Consider the following 14,921-nt stretch of genomic DNA (forward strand, 5'->3'; position numbering starts at 1 on the left):
ATCATTTACTAGTCAGTGTTACAGATTATTAAGCGCTTAAAAAATTACCCACCCTAGCTTTAATGTACACACACAGTAGTCGGTAACTCCTGGAAGCTAACGTGTGCTCCGCTAGCTGGTGGCTAGTGGAACTGGTCGCAAGCGCGACTTGCGGCGATGACGCGCTGGTGACGACATAATCCAAGATGGCGGCGGCCCGGACTACAGCAACACTATGTAATAAAATCCTTAAAAGACATGAATATAATGAAAAGAGTGGATGGACAGAGACATAAACATGTAGACTTTCACACAGACACACACAGACTTATTAAACACACAGGCTTCACCGGTCAGCAGGCACTAGGACCCAGGTGGAGTAAGTGCATCCCCTGTACTGCATTCACAGACTGTAATATCATCAGTTTATCATTTTACCAGTTATTAGAGCTACTGTATTTAAATATTTATTACTGGTGATTGTTTTACAGAGTTTTACTGGGATTTTTACCAGTGATTAGTTCATATCTCCCTTTGCTCCCCGCGGTCCAAACTGACACCGTAGACACACACACACATACACATACACACACACACACACGCACACACACACACGCACACACACACACACACACATACACACACACGCACATACACACACACACATACACACACACACACATACACACACACGCACATACACACACACATACACACACACACACACACACATTAAGGAAGGTTGTGGTCATTATAACAGGGTGGATTAAATAATGAATAAAATATTGTTTTATCACGTTCTTCTCTGTGTTATTATCACATTATAAAAAAGTTTAAAAATAGCAGGAATTAGTTCTGGTCTCTAACAATGTTGAGGGAAAATCCAGAGTCCGACACAAGACCGAGTCAAAATGTTTCCGAGTCCGAGACCTTTAAAATTCGGTCTCGAGACCAAGACCGGTCTGGACGACCACAACACTAGTTATTAATTTAACAGAAGGTGTAACTGTGTCACATCCTGCTGCTCTTTAGGAAAATAAACTCTGTCACATTTTACAACGTATTTACACCAGGTATTTGTTTTTTAACCCTATTCGTCATCTTTGTTCTCAGTTGTTTACGGGTTTGTTGCCGCTGACGTCACGAGAACTGCCACCTGAAATTACCTGAGTGGCAGCTCTCGTGAGGCTAGTGACGGCGTTCAGTTTATTAAGGCATCTTTTAATTATTATTACATTAAAATACAGGATATTTACAGGAAAATACTAATACGGGACAATGGCGGGAAAGAGGGGTAAAATACGGGAGTTTCCTGGCCAAAACGGGATACTTGACAGCCTAGGTATGGCGTGGAATGATGTTTGCACACGATTTAGAATCAGGAAGCTTTTAATGACCCCGCCCCTCAGTTTTGTTGTGAGGACAGCGAGTCCAAAGTCTCCTTTTACAGCTGCTATAAATGATGCTGCTGATAAGTTAGTGCTTCACTCTGACCTGATTCTACTCAGTTACTGACTTCAGCTCTGCTGCAGAAATGTCCACAGTAGGAAAGGTAAGAACATTTCATCAGTAATAATATCATTATTGATATCAGTCATTCCTTTTCCACTTGTGGAAATAACAAATATAGTCATTCATGTCATTTCAACTAATTTTCAGGACATCTCATGAGTTTTGGTTTCAAAATATTCTGAAATTTGTACATAGATTATTCATATCACTAATAATTAGTCAGATAAATACATTTATTACTTGGTGACAGTCTCTTAAAATCTGAAAAAATGATTTTTTGTTTTACTACAATAACCTCATGTAAAGGATTTTTATTCACAAGTGGTGAAATAAGTTTAGATGTAAAATATAAATGAAAAAGTCACATAAAGAAAAATGTACAACTGACTGACTGATGATGTCACAATAAAGCAATGATATAAATGATTCATTTTGTTTCATTGCAATAATATAATAAAACAGTCAGAGCTGTCGTAAAAAGACTGAAGTACAGAATTGTGACGAGTGGAAATTTGTTTTCTAATGTTGGATATCAACAATTACTCCTCAGCGAGGGGTTAACAATGTATGTATATATATATACAGTATATATATATATATATATAAATCACCTTTAAATTCTGAAATGAATATGATAAGCTGGGTTTTTTAATACTTTTGCAGTAAATTTCAAAATAATTTATTATTTGCCAAAACTTTGCACCATCATTATTTGTATCTGCATAGTGTTAATATAAAATAACATTACATAATATATACATAGTACATAACATAGGACACTCATCTTTCTGATGAGTTTCATCATTGCATTTACATAAAGTTAGGGTTATATAAATATATATATATATATATATATATATATATATATATATATATATATATATATATAAATATATTAGGGTTATATAAATAGATATATATTAGGGTTATATAAATATATATATATATATATATATATATATATTAGGGTTATATAAATATATATATACATATATATATATATATATAAATATATTAGGGTTATATAAATATATATATATTAGGGTTTATCCTCTCTCTCCTCGCTCTCCCATCTCTATCATATTAGGGTTATATATCGTCTCATCAGTCCTGTGTAACTAAAGCTCAGTTCATCATTTTAACCACAACTTTTTAGGTGTTTTATGAACTTTATGAATTCTAAATTAAGGAGTTGGGTTAGAAAAATATATATTCATCTAACAGCAAAAGTCTAACAACGTCGCCTGTTTTATACCCGGGTATACTGTATATCCATAATATACATAACATAGATACATACATACATACATACATACATAATATACATAATATACATACATACATACATAATATACATACATACATACATACATACATACATACATACATACATACATACATAATATACATACATACATACATACATACATACATAATATACATAATATACATACATACATACATAATATACATACATACATACATACATACATACATAATATACATACATACATACATACATACATACATACATACATACATACATAATATACATACATACATACATACATAATATACATACATACATACATACATACATACATACATACATACATACATACATACATACATACATAATATACATACATAATATACATACATACATACATACATAATATACATACATACATACATACATACATACATACATAATATACATAATATACATACATAATATACATACATACATACATACATAGATACATACATACATACATAATATACATACATACATACATAATATACATACATACATACATACATACATACATACATAATATACATACATACATACATACATACATACATACATACATAATATACATAATATACATACATAATATACATACATACATACATACATACATACATACATACATACATACATAATATACATACATACATAATATACATACATACATACATACATAATATACATACATACATACATACATACATACATACATAATATACATAATATACATACATACATACATACATACATACATAATATACATACATACATACATAATATACATACATACATACATACATACATACATACATACATACATAATATACATACATACATACATACATACATACATACATAATATACATACATACATACATACATACATACATAATATACATACATACATACATACATACATAATATACATACATACATACATACATACATACATACATACATACATACATACATACATAATATACATACATACATACATACATACATAATATACATACATACATACATACATACATACATACATACATACATACATACATACATACATACATACATACATACATACATACATACATACATACATACATACATACATACATACCTACATACATACATACATACATACATACATACATACATACATACATACATACATACATAATATACATACATACATACATAATATACATACATACATACATACATACATAATATACATACGTACATAATATTCATACATAATATACATACATACATACATACATACATAATATACATACATACATACATACATACATAAATACATAATATACATACATACATGCATACATACATACATACATACATAACATACATAATATACATACGTACATAATATACATGCATACATACATACATAATATACATACATACATACATACATACATAATATACATACATACATACATACATACATACATACATACATACATACATAAATAATATACATTCATAATATACATACATACATAATATACATGCATACATACATACATAATATACATACATACATACATACATACATACATACATACATACATACGTACATAATATACATTCATAATATACATACATACATAATATAACCCTGGTAGAATAAGGCCTAGATGAATTCATCCCCCATGACATCATCAGTATTGAGAGTGATAAATATTAATATCTGCATTTCTAAACGTTCTATCAACTTTGACAGTAAAGTTAATAAAACTACGTCTCTGAACTGATTTTTATTGCTTCAAAACAGGAAAACCACAATCAGTAAATATGTTGGACTCTAGACATCAAAGATCGCTACTTATTCAATTAAAAGCACATAGTAGAACCAAATAATGCAATTGTAACATCATATTTAAGTAACTTTACTGTTTATAATGTGAAAAAAGTTAACATTTAACTCCTTCATTCCGTTCATTCAACAGGTCATATTTTTCATTGTTTTCAAAGATGCAAAAAAATAAAAGCTATGATCTAGACTTGGGTAGTAACAAAGCCTTTGTTGTTATTGTTGTTGTTTTCATTGCATGTTCTGATCTGTTTTGCCCTGGTCTGCACAGCAAAGTTACAAATACTGTGACATTTGATCTTAGCGTCAATGCACATCTTATTACTTTCATTACGTGCTTTTATTGAAAGCTGAGAAAAGAAACACTAGAGGGCAGCAGAGGTAATGGTTGGACACTGGCCCCCTGCAGGTCATTGTGTGTAAGGCAGCTGTTGCCTGGGAGCCAAACAAGCCTTTGAAGATGGAGGAGATCCAGGTGGCACCCCCTCAGGCTGACGAGGTCCGCATCAAGGTAAGAGTCATTAACCGTCAAATCTTATAGAAGTCGATAAAAGCATTTATGCACATTATCTATTTGAACTGTCTGGTGTAGATTGTGGCCACAGCGGTCTGTCACTCAGACCTGTACCATCTCCTGGAGAACAGGAACACTGACGGATTCCCAACGGTTCTTGGCCATGAAGCAGCAGGCGTTGTAGAGAGTGTTGGGGAGGGAGTCACTGAGTTTCAGCCCGGTAAGATGGAAACATACGGTGAGGATAAACTATTCACTGGTTTTTGTTTGCATCTGTTTTATCTGACAGGGGACAAGGTGATTCCTGTGTTCCTGTCCCAGTGCGGAGAGTGTCGCTTCTGTAAGAGTCCAAAGACCAATCAATGTGTAACGGCATGGTGAGCTTATGCTGATTGACTTTCTCATCTACATGTTTTTCATTGGATATGAGATGTAATCACAGAATATCTCCTGGTCAGACTGTCCTAAGCAGGCCAGATACCACAGCACACTGACTGAGCATTCACCAAGGTATCTGTCTGAGGAGGCTGTGCTATATTATGACTACTGCTATCAGGCGCACACACTGATAGATGGTAAACCTCTGACCTCCCAGACCATCTGTTCCATAAAACCCTTTGATAAATAAACCCTGAGTCAGCGTCTGACCAGCAACCCTAAAACTGGACTCACCTAACCCTAACCCATTCATTAAAACTGCTACAACAGGACAAATCATTCAAATCCACTTCATTTATGTCAGGACAAATACAACGCGTCATCTCGAGGCACTGATCAAACAATATGATTTTGTGCTAAAACAGCATCAAAGATGGTGAGAAAAAGCCTTTGAACAGGAAGAAGCAGATCCAGAGGTGGAGAACATCTGCTAGACTGGTTGGACTTAGTGGACAGGAAGAGGTCCAAAACCACACAAGGTCAGTACCGGTACTTCATCAAGGCTGGTATCCCAGAGGAGACGAGGAGCGTGGAGTCACTGGGAAGACCCACCAACGGGATCCTAACCTTGTTCACCTCACCTTTACCCATCGTGCACATTACAAAACATACACTTACCTCTGAGTCTCCAAACAGCAAAGCCCACAAACACTCCTGTCCAGCACCGACAAAAACCCAGCCAACGAACAGGCTACAAACCACATAATTCTCCCAAAGAGCACAACAAACTATCCATATAAGGAAAATGACATCACAGGGAATCCCCAGGTACCAGCCAATCAAATGAGAGCACAGCTCAGAAGAAGACGACATACTGCCATGAACAAAGAAACACAGTAGAAAAACAAACAAAAGCACAGCCACATTTATTTTTGTTAGATGTGGCCGAGCAAATGTTTTTTAGACACGCCTCCAACTTGTTACGGCTTGTTAACGCAATGACACAAAGGTGGGAGGCGACATTGTCTTAAAGGTGCACAAAGAAAGATTTAATACCAACAAACTCAGGGTTGAACACGAAGATCCAAACTAAGGCTGATTAATGAGAAAATATACTTAAAGGTTCATGAGTGAGGATAATCTTCTGAAGAGAGAACCAACACCACGATGATGGACGGATCCTTCAAACAGTCAAACAACCGGCGGCGTGGACAGAAATGTTCAAGGCCAGCAGGCGGGGCCAAAGCACAGCCAATCAGCACCTGTAACATGGAAGAAAAAGGAGGATAAGCAGTTATTGCATGTCACCTACACTTTCACCCTCTCAGCTGTCCTTCATCCTCCATGTTGAACACTTTACACACACAATTATCATTTAAACAGTCTGCACATGCACTGATTTGTACGTAAGAAAATAGTTTCATCTAAACATGTACGCAGAGAAAATGACAAATATGTTTCATATTCTTTTTCAGGACTCGGATTCATCAAGACCTGATGGCATCAGTGGAATCCAGGCTGAGCTGTAATGGTAAAAGGTTACATCAGTTTATGGGAACCAGCACCTTCTCTGAGTACACAGTAGTCCATCAGACGGCTGTGGCTAAGATTGACCCCAATGCTCCTCTGGACAAGGTCTGCCTCATCGGCTGTGGAATTAGCACCGGATATGGAGCGGCAGTTAATACTGCTAAGGTAAATATGGTTAAAGATATTATAATAAAACCAGGTGGAACTAAATGGTTGTCCTTGCAGGTAGAACCAGGCTCCACCTGTGCTGTGTTTGGACTGGGAGCTGTGGGTTTGGCTGCAGTCATGGGTTGTAAAAGTGCAGGAGCTGAGAGGATCATTGCTGTGGACATCATCGCTGACAAGTTTGAAAAGGCCAAAGTGTTCGGTGCAACTGACTTTGTTAATCCAAAAGATCACGATAGACCCATCAACCAGGTGTTGGCGGACATGACCAGTGGAGGCGTGGACTACTCCATAGAGTGCGCTGGGAAAGTGGAAGTTATGGTAGAGATATTTCTTCAATAGTTTTTTTTTCTTTGATAAAATGTTAAGGTTTCAGACTGTTCTTCAGAGGAACATTTTTACTTTCCACCACCAACAGGGGGCGTGGCCAGCCTGACAGAATCCGTCAAGTTGGCTATGCCCAGAAATAACTCATAAGGACACATCAAATCAATCAGCATACGCCTCTGAGGAAGACTTTTTCTACTTCCATGCTCCTGTTTTTTATGGACCTGTGTCTGCAATAAAGTTTAGTCTTCTTTAGCGAAATATATCCTGTATTAAAATAAATGTTAAAATAATCCAGCACTAGTGTTCTAATAAACTCTAACACTTGTGTACGTAGAGGAGTGCCCTGGAGTCGTGTGTCGGTAGTTGGGGAGTCAGCGTCATCGTTGGATGGACGGATGTGTGTGACGTAGCTGTTCGACCAGGTCAGCTTGTTGCTGGACGCACATGGAAAGGCTCCGTGTTTGGAGGTAAGATGATATGAACAGATTAAGAATGTGAATCTCCATCACTGACAATGATTCAATACACTACCAGCGATACGATACATTAGCGATACATTGAATCCCCTGGCAATACGATTCAATTCTACACAAAACAATACAATGAAATTCAACATGATGCAAATAAAATATACCAAACAGTTAAGTAGTAAATAAGTAGTTGAAATTCAGTTTAGTTCCAGAGGCAGAAGATTTATTGATTTCTTTATAAGCAGCAAATTTGACTAAAAAATTAGACATTAACGTTTACTAGTACAGTGTCTGTTGGAAGTATGTATTCATGCGGGAGCTTAAGTAGAGTTGTTAATTATGACCAAGTGAGTATGTGTTTGTGTCACGTGCAGGTATAGGTGCAGACCCAAACTCAAGGACTGAGATGGAGCTCAGGTGCAATGAACTAATCATTATTGGTTTCTTAGACATGGTCAGACAAGCAGGGATTCGTCACACAGGTGGTCAGTCCAGGGGGGGCAGAGGTATCCAAAAACACAAAAAGCAAAACCAAGAACACGGAGCAAGAGTAAACAACAACAATGTCTAAAAGCAAAAAACACTTGTCGATCCAGGAATTACTGGCATGAAACCAGATCACAAGTGAACCCACGTAGAAAATGTCCCAGAACTGAACTGAGGCAAAGCCTCCCCATTTATACACAGAGCAGTTAGTTCATCCTTTGTAAGTGGATGACCAATCACCAGCAGGAGGAAGTTCAGAATCAGAATCAGAAATGTTTTAATGGCCAAGTACAGTTTTTAGGACCGTACAAGGAATTTGTCTTGGTAGTTGGTGCACGAAACAAAAAACAAAGAAAATAAAGAACAAAGAAACAACCCAGCAACAATAATAATAATGATAAATACAAAGGATGAGGGATAAATAAAGGATAACTAGAGAATAAAGGATAAATAGGATAAATATAAATTCATATATATATATTGTTTTGGCTCCTTATGAGCCATCCAGAGTCTATTTTATGCTGTGAATGTATTTATATGGCTTCCTACATTATTTTGAAGAGTTTGTTTACACTTACGTTTCATTTTGGTAAAACCGGAAGTGGCGGCCATACTACTTCCTGTTTGCCGAAAAGTCCGGAGAAATATGTTCAGCTTCCACTTGAGGTCCTGAGTGATGATGGTCCCCAGGAAGCAGAAGTTCTCCACAGAGCTCACTGTAGAGTCTCCCAGGGTGAGGGGGGTGAGGGGGGCTGGGTTCTTCCTGAAGTCTGCTATCATCTCCACTGTCTTTAAAGCGTTGAGCTCCAGGTTGTTCTGGCTGCACCAGGACACCAGCCGGTCTGTCTCCCACCTGTAGTCAGACTCGTCTCCATCAGAGATGAGACGATGATGGTCGTGTCGTCTGCAAACTTCAGGAGTTTGACCGACTGGTGAGAGGAGGTGCAGCTGTTGGTGTACAGGGAGAAGAGCAGAGGAGAAAGAACACAGCCCTGAGGAGATCCAGTGCTGATGGTCCTGGAGCAGAGATGGTTTTTCCCAGCTTCACGTGCTGCTTCCTGTCAGACAGGAAGTCTGTGATCCACTTGCAGGTGGAGTCTGGCACGTTCAGCTGGGAAAGCTTGTCCTGAAGGAGAGCTGGGATTATAGTGTTGAAAGCAGAGCTGAAGTCCACAAACAGGATCCTGGCGTAGGAGCCTGGGGAGTCCAGGTGCTGGAGGATGAAGTGGAGAGCCAGGTTTACAGCATCGTCTATAGACCTGTTGGATCTATAGGCAAACTGCAGGGGGTCCAGGTGGGGGTCGGTGATGTCCTTGATGTGGGAGAGCATGAGGCGTTCAAAGGACTTCATGACCACAGATGTCAGAGCGATGGGTCTGTAGTCATTAAGTCCTGTGATCCTCAGCTTTTTAGGGACAGGAACGATGGTGGAGACCTTAAAACAGGCTGGTACGGTGCATGTCTCCAGTGAGGTGTTAAAAATGTCTGTGAACACTGGAGACAGCTGATCAGCACAGTGCTTTAAGGTGGAAGGAGAGACAGAGTTGTGGTGAGACTCTAGCTTTGATGTGGGGGGTGAAGGTGTTGGAGTGAGGCTGGTCAGAGGTGTGAGGGGGGTTGGAGTCAGGTCTGTCCCATTGTCTGTCAAATCTACAATAGAACTCATTCAGACTGTTGGCCAGGCAGAGGTCGTTAGCAGCATCAGGGGCTCTGGGCTTGTAGTTTGTAATTTGCCTGAGCCTCTCCAGACAGAAGCCGAGTCATTTGCAGAGAACGGATATTGTAGCTTCTCTGAGTACAAACGTTTGTCTTTTTTCACCTCCTTTCCAAACGTGTACTTTGACTCTCTGTACCTGGCTCTGTCTCCACTCCTGAAAGCGTCCTCTTTGTCTGCCCTCAGCCCTCTGAGCTTAGCTGTGAACCAGGGTTTGTCATTGTTATAACTCACCCTGGTCTTTGATGGAATGCAGCTGTCCTCACAGAAGCTGATGTAGGACGTCACAGCGTCTGTAAACTCATCCAGAGAACTGTTCACAGACCTGAAAACATCCCAGTCAGTCCAGTCCAAACACTCCTGGAGTTTCTCCACTGCTTCACTGGTTCATTGTTTAGATTCCTTCACCACAGGTTTACAGAGCTTCAGCCTCTGTCTGTATGAAGGAATCAGGTGGACCATCACATGGTCCGATTGGCCCAGTGCAGCATGGGAAACGGCGTGATAAGCACTGCTTAGTGTGGTGTAACAGTGATCCAGTGTCTTCTCCTCTCTGGTCGGACATTTAATTAATTGTCTATATTTGGGGAGCTGGTGTGAGAGGTTACCTTTATTAAAGTCACCAAGCACAATGATAAAAGAGTCCGGGTAGGTCCGCTCCACGCACAGGATCTGGTCGGCGAGTGTGCGCTGTGCCTCACACACATCAGCTGACGGTGGGATGTACACACCAACCAGGATGAATGAAGTGAACTCACGGGGAGAATAGAAGGGTTTGTTGTTGATAATAAAGGATTCCAGGTGAGGAGAGCAGTGCTGGAGGATCACTGTCACGTAGTTACACCAGTTACTGTTCACATAAAAGCAGATTCCTCCACCTTTCCTCTTCCCGGTGAGCTCCGCGTCTCGGTCCGCTCTGTGAAGTTGGAAGCCGGCCAACTGCAGCGCAGAGTCCGGTACCGCTCCACACAGCCACGTTTCCGTGAAGCACAGAACAGAAGATGAGGAGAAGTCTCTGTTTCTACCCAACAGCAGCTGGAGTTCGTCCACTTTGTTACACAGTGAGCGCACGTTAGAGAGGAATATCCCCGGTAACGGTGTGCGTCGGCCGCGCTGGCGGAGGCGCACAAGCGCATTACCTCTTTTTCCTCTCCTCCGGCGCTTCTCTGCGTGAGCAAAGGTGAGCGAACATTTGAGTAAAATGTCCAGTAAATCCACAGAGGAAGTGATGAAAGTGGGAAATAAATCTTTGGGGATTGTTGCCCTGACATTCAAGAGCTCTTCTCTGGAATAAGAGCAGCCAGTAGCGGATTTTATGACAAAAACAAGACAAAAAAGTGCGTACCAACACACCACAGCAGCCATCCGCGGCGCCATCTTGCATCAAAAAAAAGAGTTCCTGTCTGCCCTACAAAATAAAACCCCATCCTGACATTTTTAAGGTTAGCTGTACAAAGAGGTGTACATACTCTGTAATGTGTACTGTTATAAAAATGTTTATTTGCGGGTGCAAAGTAGTAGTGTACATTGTTTTTTTTTACTCATTTTTATATATTTTTTGTTTGGTGTATTTTTTGTGATAAATGTTTTCTGGAGCCTTTTTGTATATTTTTGTGCATTTCTGTTGTAGTTTTGTTTACATTTTGCATAAATATTGTTTCGTTTGTTTTCTTTTACTCATTTAATATATTTTTATTATAAATACCTTATGTGTGGTGAGGGTGTGTGTGTGTGTGTGTGTGTGTTTGCATTAACGTCTTCCTCTGTTTTTCCTGCATAGAAGCATTAAAGATAATATTTAATTTATTATTTATTTCGTCTTCACAATAAAAAAATACAAAAACCAACAAAACTCAATTGTGTAATTCTTCAGCCACAAGAGTCTGAAGCAAAACTTATTCATATCTACCCTATCACAATAAAACTAAAGGTTCTCTACATAATATCACACAAACTATTTAGCTTATATTACTATTTTCACAATATATATTCTACACAAGTTTTATATATACAGTTTATACATTCACATCAAACATATATATATACACATGAATGTACCTAATATTAAACTAATTAATATTTACAGCACAAATTACATCAATTAAATTTAGAGGGGCACTTTATAAATTAATAAAAACATTTTATTATGTTTGTTACATATTAATATATTTTAAACCATTATATACATATTATATATTTTTGCTGTACTTGGTAAAATTGTTACTGTTCTTTCTTATACTTACTAATGATATATGATTTTAAAAGCTTTTTAACCTGATTTATGTTGTTTTATTTCATCCCTTACACATAATTTAACCCCTGATATTGTTATATTCATCTTTTTCACTGTTGTTCTAACATTTTTCATCTTAAAATGTAGTTTTCCTCTTAAATTATTTCCCCTTCTCTCTCTAAAAATACTTTCTACAAACCTTTTACAAGTAAACCATTACTTTCTAAATCATTTAGAGTTTGATGAGATCTGGAGTTTTAAATCTGGCGTTTTTAACAATAATCCATGTGTGTGTTCTCTGTATCCTGTGTTATTGATCAGTCTGATGATCTTTTTTACATTATAAATAACGGTTGGATGTTCATCATGTATGTATTTACCTAAACTTCTAGATAGTAAATCAAATATGATAAAACAAGTGTATAATAGAGTGTGCAAGTCTTTTCGATTAAGAATGAGCCTCGTTTTGTCCAGGAATAGAAAACATTAGTTCTTAATAATAGTTTCATTTATTCATAAACAAATATAAATTAAAGTAAATGGTGTATAATAATATTTCAGGATGAACCAACAGATAATATTGATCATGTTGATGTTTGCATAGAATAAATAACTCTACCTGTATTTGTTCTGAGATGAAGATGAGCTGAGCTACAGATAAACCTTTAAATCTAACTGTAAAATGATCAGAAACGTTGTTACCATATTAATATTATTACATAATCATTGTGTAACAATGAGATCAGTTCTGAATACAGATCAATGATATATTACTGCTGCTTTCAGGAATATTAAAGTATTGTTATGGTTTCCTAGCTAACCAGTGGCTAACTGGCTAACCTGTGCCACATTAGCCGTAACGTTCATAATATTGATGAGAGAATATTGTAGCAAGTTAATATTGGTAGTAGTTTAATAACAGGGTGAAATAAAACTTACCAGGATTATTAACAGTTCTACAGGACCAGCTCCTCCATGGCTGTAGTTCTGTTTGGTCCGTGGGGCTCCGCCCACTTTCCCCTGTATCTCTTCAGACACCCACAGAACCAGGAAACAATGTTCTCCTCCTCTGACCACTGCTCTGTGTTCTTGGACTCACTTTAAAATGTTTTTTCTTCAGATTTGCGCTAATGCTACTAGCCGCTCGCCAGCTTAAAAAATGGCTGCTTTTCATTTTTGGAGGACCGTGGATAACCCCACCTACCACCCGCCCACTTCAGAGCTCAGCTGTAGCCCAGAAGCTATGTGGGGCCAGCGTAGCTCTGGTTTTTGGCTCTGAGAGCTGGAGCTATGTTGGTGGAAACAGAATGGCTCGGAGCCAAAACAAGCGCTAGCTCCAAGTTAGCTCCAGCTCCTGCCTGGTGGAAAAGCAGTATTTGTGATTTTATCTGTGAAAAGCGCAAAATGTACTTACTTGGATGGATGAATGGATGGATGATGGATGGATGGATGGATGGATGGAACCATTGATTTTACCGATGCAGGCATGCAGTGATCGATGCATCTCCATTTCATCCATAAATTGTATCGATGCCACTGAATGCATCGATACACTCACATCGAGCACGTTTTTATTTAGATACTGATTCATATCCATTAATCCCCACATGCTTAGAATAGCTGTTACACTAAATATTTCTACTGAAGTGCTGTTTGTTGTTAAGGGTTTAAAGGTAAGGTTGGCATCCCTGGGATGGTTCAGGCCTACCTGGACAAGAAGCTGAAGCTTGATGAGTTCATCACACACAAGATGACTTTAGACCAAGTCAACGACGCCATCGACCTGATGAAGCAGTGCAAATGGTGAGGTGATAATAGTGACTAGACCAATATTATCAGAAACAAGTGCAACACTTTTCACTGATTTTTTTTTTTTTTTGCAGCATCAGGACTGTCCTTACCGTCTGCCAGCAGTAGAGCCACTGTGCTACAGAACTCAACAATAGAACACATTAAAAGAATGAAACAAGTATTATGATTGAAATGAAATGATTCAATATATTGTGCTAGATGTGTCCGTCACACTTTCAGCTCTAATTAAAGAAGCCATTTGGTCAGAGAATTGAAGGAAGGTTGTTTCTGTTGTTGAGTCTTAATATTCCATCAACACCTGCTTGTAATTAAGACATTATTATCTCTGAAAAAATTAATACATTCTTTCTTTCTGATATAGTCTTTGATTGTCTCATTAACCTCACATGTTTTCAGAGATACTTAATAGAACTGATGCTGTTCATTTTAGTATTTATATCTATGGGTTCCTTTGTAGTTTTTGGTAGAGACATTTTCTGTTACTAATTTTTCAAGGTCACAAAAACAACAACAACCTGGGAAAAGTAAAATAATAATAATAAATTCCCAAGTCATAATTATGAAATATCTCATAACTGTGACTTAAATTGTGTTATTATTATTATTATTTTACTTTAATTTCTTTTCTTTTTTTTAAATGGTA

General features: G+C 37.6%; 1 protein-coding gene across 2 annotated transcripts; it reads left to right on the forward strand.

Annotated features, from left to right (window-relative positions):
- Nucleotides 1–1,417: 1,417 nt before the first annotated feature.
- On the forward strand, nucleotides 1,418–14,537 carry LOC114463895 (alcohol dehydrogenase 1-like). 2 transcript variants are annotated; one of them, XM_028447764.1, is made up of 9 exons: nucleotides 1,418–1,531; nucleotides 5,056–5,157; nucleotides 5,239–5,380; nucleotides 5,450–5,537; nucleotides 7,014–7,233; nucleotides 7,294–7,554; nucleotides 7,898–8,030; nucleotides 14,131–14,269; nucleotides 14,350–14,537. In XM_028447764.1, exons 1-9 carry the CDS (start codon nucleotides 1,514–1,516, stop codon nucleotides 14,381–14,383), a joined length of 1,137 nt encoding a protein of 378 aa, XP_028303565.1. In that variant the 5' UTR covers nucleotides 1,418–1,513; the 3' UTR covers nucleotides 14,384–14,537. The 2 variants fall into 2 exon arrangements, with proteins under 2 accessions (XP_028303565.1, XP_028303564.1); XM_028447763.1 differs by having other exon boundaries at nucleotides 5,239–5,537.
- The last annotated feature ends 384 nt before the right edge of the window (nucleotides 14,538–14,921 follow it).

The sequence above is a fragment of the Gouania willdenowi genome, chromosome 5, assembly GCF_900634775.1.
Source record: "Gouania willdenowi chromosome 5, fGouWil2.1, whole genome shotgun sequence".
Lineage (NCBI taxonomy): Eukaryota > Metazoa > Chordata > Actinopteri > Blenniiformes > Gobiesocidae > Gouania > Gouania willdenowi.

Coding starts and splice junctions, on each gene's coding strand:
- LOC114463895 (XM_028447763.1), top strand. Junction 7,555..7,897: donor CTGGGAAAGTGGAAGTTATG/GTAGAGATATTT, acceptor TTGTGTACGTAG/AGGAGTGCCCTGGAGTCGTG. Junction 14,270..14,349: donor CTGATGAAGCAGTGCAAATG/GTGAGGTGATAA, acceptor TTTTTTTTGCAG/CATCAGGACTGTCCTTACCG.